Source organism: Corythoichthys intestinalis, chromosome 9, assembly GCF_030265065.1.
Source record: "Corythoichthys intestinalis isolate RoL2023-P3 chromosome 9, ASM3026506v1, whole genome shotgun sequence".
Classification (NCBI taxonomy): domain Eukaryota; kingdom Metazoa; phylum Chordata; class Actinopteri; order Syngnathiformes; family Syngnathidae; genus Corythoichthys; species Corythoichthys intestinalis.
Window position 1 is genome coordinate 8,334,708 of NC_080403.1, and position 5,497 is coordinate 8,340,204.

General features: G+C 39.9%; 1 protein-coding gene across 1 annotated transcript; it reads right to left on the reverse strand.

Moving 5' to 3' along the window:
* Window positions 1–2,559: 2,559 nt before the first annotated feature.
* LOC130921264 (green-sensitive opsin-like) lies at window positions 2,560–4,903 on the reverse strand. The gene is made up of 5 exons (XM_057844934.1): window positions 4,418–4,903; window positions 4,173–4,341; window positions 3,546–3,711; window positions 3,208–3,447; window positions 2,560–3,114 (listed from the first exon to the last, which is right to left on the reverse strand). Exons 1-5 carry the CDS (start codon window positions 4,800–4,802, stop codon window positions 3,016–3,018), a joined length of 1,059 nt encoding a protein of 352 aa, XP_057700917.1. The 5' UTR covers window positions 4,803–4,903; the 3' UTR covers window positions 2,560–3,015.
* Window positions 4,904–5,497: the final 594 nt, after the last annotated feature.

Sequence of the window (5,497 nt, forward strand, 5' to 3'; positions counted from 1 at the left end):
AAATAAACTAGTAGCTCGCCATTGTTGACGTCGTTGAGCGGTGTTTCCTGCCGTTCTTCCACAGTGTCTTTAATTACATAAGGTAGTGATTGAAATACACCACAAGGTGTCAATGGAGAGTTTTAAATTACTTAGAAATCAAGCCAATGAGTGTGTTTTGTCCCTCGACTGACGCAGTAGTTCCCTTTTTACTGGGTCCATCCATTCCATTCACTGTCATTTGAGTGCTGGCTTCACAACGTACGAGGCCTCTGATAGCTGGTATATTGTGACTACATCCAGTGTTGTTTGTTGAGCTGAACGAAATGTTTGAATATGTTTTGAGTTTGACCAAAGTCTGAGCAAGTTTTGTGTGTATTTTGCATAGTCATTTTGATTGGGAATGCCAGTTGAAGCGCTTTTCTTTTTGTGAACATTTTTTTTTTTTTTTTTTTTTTTGAGAGATAGATAGTAATATTTTTGTTGTGTTTTCACTAAATGATACTTATGTTTGTTGCGAAGGAGTTGCCAAAGCTTATGCTAATAAACGGTGCGGTTCAATGAATGCCTGTGTCCACTCGCCTTTCTCTGCCTCTTAGCTCTCAATGTGCAAAAAATGGCTTCATTTTCATCCGTTTGAGGCAATGCATGAGCTGGTCATTCCGCGCATGCACTAAATGCATCAAATATTTTAACGTGATTAAATTAAATAATTAATTACCGCCCGTTAAAGCGATAAATTTGACAGCCCTAATTTTTTAGATAAATAATGTATAAAATATATTTGTGCACGTTATCACCCAATCAAACATGCGTTTGAGTGGGAAAAATGGACCAGAACATTCAGAAACTGAAAAAGGGTAACTTAATACTATGGTAAGGTCAATTCTATCCTTACAACATATGGGAAGACAATCTAAATACCTATATAACTGAACTCATTATAAAATGCTAATAAGGTAGCTTAAAAGATGGTGGGGACAATTTCAACATGCTGAAAAGTTGTAATGTTATGTCCATAAGCTGAATTTAAGGGGGGGCCAGGCCCCCCTGGTGGCCACTAAAGTGTCATTGCATGTACTTGACTTTCCTATACGTGTTTAGGATTTTAAAATTAAGAATTTTCCAGTAAAATATTGTCTATAAAAGTTGTAAAGCAATAAAACAAACAACAAAAATGAATGCATTTTTTTTTTAATTGTAATGGGTCAAATTTTTCGAACAGATCATGTGACTATTGAAATGATATGAGCAAATCGCATCTGCGTGTTTGATTAGTAATGTCTGCTCGTCACAGCACACGGAAGTCATAGATACGAAGCGAGCTCGAGATAAAAAGCCCGCCAGTGAACAGTTAATGTTGATGCCACTCTTCTGTTCTGTAACTAGAGATCCGTCTGTAAAAAACATCAACTCTTTTAGTAAGTTGTCTTATTCAAGAAACCCACCAATGCAAAGTAACACAACTAGCACCTGAGACGGTCATTTGCTTTGCTTAGCCAAAACCACCTGAGGAACGAAGAGGTAAGATGGATATACGCAAGTTTTTCAAACCAGTGCTCTCATAAGCGACAACAATTATTGAGCAAGAACCAAGGATTGAAAATGTGGACCATGAAAAGCCAGAGAGCACCGCCAAAATGGTGAGCAGAGTTTCAATTTGCCCCGCTAACGACATTACCTGTACAACAGAGTCACCACCGGTGTTCTGCCAAATTTTGCACCCTTATAATATTTTGCTCCCAAAGCTGCTGTGGCGGTGAATAAGCCCTCTTTTGTGCTAAATAAACAAGTAACATCATAAACATACATGTTCAACACGAATATGGCGTAAATTAATGCTTACCTACACGGCAAAGACGTACAGTGAGAAAGCGGCGTGCAGTTGTGTGCAGCTAACATGGCAGGATGTGTCTGAGAACTTTTCTATATGTCCGTCCATGATCAAACGTTAGTAAATATTACTTTATTTAAAGAAAGTTTGTAGTGTTTACTTTTTAACCGCTGTATTCACGGCCATTTTTAACACAAATTTGAAATTCCTGATGGGGTACAAAATTTGACAGAACACCGGTGGGCGTTCCATATTCAATGGATGATAATCTTGATGAAAAAGTATAGCTGTCCTAAGGAGCCTGATTTAGAATTCCCCTCAAAAATGATGAGAGGAAAAAACGCTTATTTTCAACTTATTATTATAAATATTCTTGTAAGTTAATTTTATTGCTGACACTGCGCTTCGGGGTCATCAACATGGTGTGCCCCTCTACCCCAAAAGTCAAACTCCGCCTATGGTTATGTCCCTACCGTCCCTATGCAAACCTACGCCCTTGAATAAAACTCAAATGACATTATCTCCTGTTTTACTTGGTGGATTGACTTCAAGTAAAAACCGGCATGAACCTCAATTTCCGCACTTTCCAATGAGACCAACCAGCGGCATGTGGGTGATGTAATTCCAGCGTGACAAGGCTTCAGAGATGATATGCTTAAACGTGTCGCCGCCGCCACGTTCAGTGTTAAAGGGTTAACAACAAGAAGAAACATTACATACAAATCAGACTCAAAGGAGGAATCAAATCTTTTCATGCATGCATTTATTTACTCAATTCTATGTTTTTTTGTTTGTTTTTTGTGTTAAATACATAAAAACATTCACACTGGTTGCCCAGCGAAACATTACATAATTACATGAAAATAGCCCCACAAGTGATTATCACGAGTGTTAAAATGATGCAGCAGGTTCAAACCTGTGTGTAATCAAGCTCTGAACAGGGAGTTATAGTTCATTCACACTGATACAAACACAGATAGACAACACGGTGCATAACCTCTGCAGCATTCTGGTACAGTATCTTGGTTTTATATACATATTGACAGGTGAGATATTCATTTGTCTGTTAAATCCAAAGTCCATTCATTTTCCATAATTTCATTTGGCAAAAGTCCAAGATGGTATTTTCATAGGATTTTTTTTTCAAAATCTGAATGCAATCAATAAGGAAAATGTCCATAGCTTTTGAGGTGTCATCATATCTAAGACACAGAAGAGACTTCTGTCTTGCTGGTAGAAACTGAGGTCTCATCCTCTACCATGCCGCCCATTCCAATAGTGCTCAGCATGCAGTTACGGAACTGGAAAAAAAGTTAGCATAGAGAATAGTTAATGGTATAGTCACAATATTTGTAACAGACAACAAAGATATTAAGACAGTATGCTGTACCAACCTGTTTGTTCATCAGCACGTAGATGACTGGGTTGTAGAGGGCAGAGCTCTTTGCAAAAAAGGCAGGAATAGCAGCAGTCAGGGCAGAGAAATAAGCTCCCTTGTTCAAGAAGATCCAGCCAGCGAAGGTGGCATAAGGCACCCATGCCACAAGGAAACCAAAGACCATCAACACACACATACGTGTCACTTCCTTCTCAGCTTTTTGGGTGGAGGCCGAGTCCTGCTGCTGGGCTGCAGCCTAGACAGAAAATCATAGATGCTGTTAAATTTCACATTTTTTTTTTTTTAGTATAATGAAACAAAAAGATTGGTGATTAAATATTTTGTATTACTTACAGCTTTGACTGTAAGCACCAGGCTGCCGTAGGTAAAGAAAATGAGGAAGACAGGAATGAAGAAGTGGACAACAAACATGTACATGACGTAGGATTCATTGTTATAGCCTGGAGCCAGTGTGTAGTAGTCAGGTCCGCAGGAGCACTGCATGCCTTCTGGGAGGTACCTGTTGAAATTTTTTAATATTGTGTTAGGCTACTACACTAAGAGATAATGATCTTCATCCATATCAAGCGTTCAGCAAGTGCAAAAGGCTACATGTTTGAGCCGTTCCTTCTTGAGCTTAATACTCTCATTTGACTCCCACAGTCCAAAAAACTCTAGGAAAGGTTCACTAAGTCTTTCGCTACCATTGAAGCAGTAATCCCAGTGCCAGCCCTCCAAGTTTAAATGGATCTGGCATCGATCACTGTCAACGGCCCTGAAACATGATCATTCACTGCCATCCCTCCCAGTTCAAATGTCTGTGGCCATCAAAGGCAGTGAATGAGTTTAGGAGTATGAGTCAGTTCTTTAAGTGAATAATCATCAGCACAGAGTGCATTCTGCCTCTCGATCTTAGTCAGCTAGGACAGGACCCAGTTTAACTGCGTTTTTTAAACAGGATGTCGAAATGTACTGGTGTACCTGGACCAGCCAGCCAGAGGAGGTGCAGCACATGCAAAAGCCATGATCCAAGTGAATGCAACTCCAGCCGCGGCGTGGGACCCAGTGAACTTGAAGCTTCCCATAGGTTTGCAGACAACAATGTATCTCTCCACAGCCAAGACCACCAGAGACCAAAGAGCAACTTCACCTGCAAGACAAGTGGGTTATTTGTTTCTCTGTTTTTTCCAAACACTCCAACCTCATAACTCCTAAGATGATCTTACCTCCTAATGTGGCCATGAATCCCTCAACTGCACAGGCTGTTGCTCCCAGAATGAAGTAGCCATTCACAGCAGATGTGATTGTGATGGTGAACCCGAAGGCGCACATGATGAGACCAGCCACAGCCAAATTGACCAAGATGTAATTGAGAGGTTGTCGGAGCTTCTTGTTCTGAGCCGTGACCAACAATGTCAGTCCATTGATGGGGGTTCCAGTGCAGATAAGGAAGAACATGTAAAGAGCCAGAAGTTTGAACCACATAGGGTCCGCCAAGTAATACTGCTGGTATTCAAAGGGACTTCTTACAATCCCTGTCCTGTTTGACATAGGGATGTAGAAGTTTTTGCCTTCGGTGCCATTAGCCTCAAATTGTCCTTCCCAACCCATCGTTGTTAAGTTCGTATGTGGGAGCTTTGTTCCGTCCAAATTGGAGAGGGTGTTGACTCAATTTATGCTGAACGCCAGCTCACTCCAGTTTGCGTCTGCCGTCCTGGGTGTTGTTTTATACCTCCTCTCAGTGATCCTCAAATTGGCAAAATAAGATTAAAGGTGGATTCCAGGGACAGTGAAGAGCTCACGTCTGACTGATAATTGACTTTGCCAGAGGATGTAAGCACTGCAGGTCACATCCTTAACACTTTAACACGCAGCACACACACGTTTCCAATTGACCATGACAATTCCAATCACTGTGAGCCAAATACCAACCTAAATAAATAAATAAATAAAGGGTTTATTTAACATTTTATATACCGCAAATTGGACGCTTCCCTGCAAATAAATCAATGACATTTTCAGCAATAACCTTCCACCAATGTTCCAATAAATTGGTTCTAGTAAGTACATATTTAAATACTTTGCAGAGGTATTTGACAATATTTTTTATAAATATGTTGTAGATTCTCATTATATGCAATATCATGTCACCAAAATACCATGCAGTTGTGCAACAATAAAAAGGGTATTTCTCAAAAGGTATTGGTCTCATGAGATTTGCAAGCCTAGTGTACAATTGTACAAGAAAAAATGTGTAGCCCCCTTTCCTTTTACTTATTCTTCTTTTACTATTGCTTGTTTCTTCA

What these genes read in the sequence shown, in the direction of transcription:
- LOC130921264 (XM_057844934.1), bottom strand. Translation starts at nt 4,802, where the DNA reads ATGGGTTGGGAAGGACAATTTGAGGCTAATGGCACCGAAGGCAAAAAC. An exon ending in TGGTGCTTACAGTCAAAGCT is followed by an intron (nt 3,448 to 3,545) that starts GTAAGTAATACA and finishes TTTTCTGTCTAG; the next exon opens with GCTGCAGCCCAGCAGCAGGA. An exon ending in ACGTGCTGATGAACAAACAG is followed by an intron (nt 3,115 to 3,207) that starts GTTGGTACAGCA and finishes CTTTTTTTCCAG; the next exon opens with TTCCGTAACTGCATGCTGAG.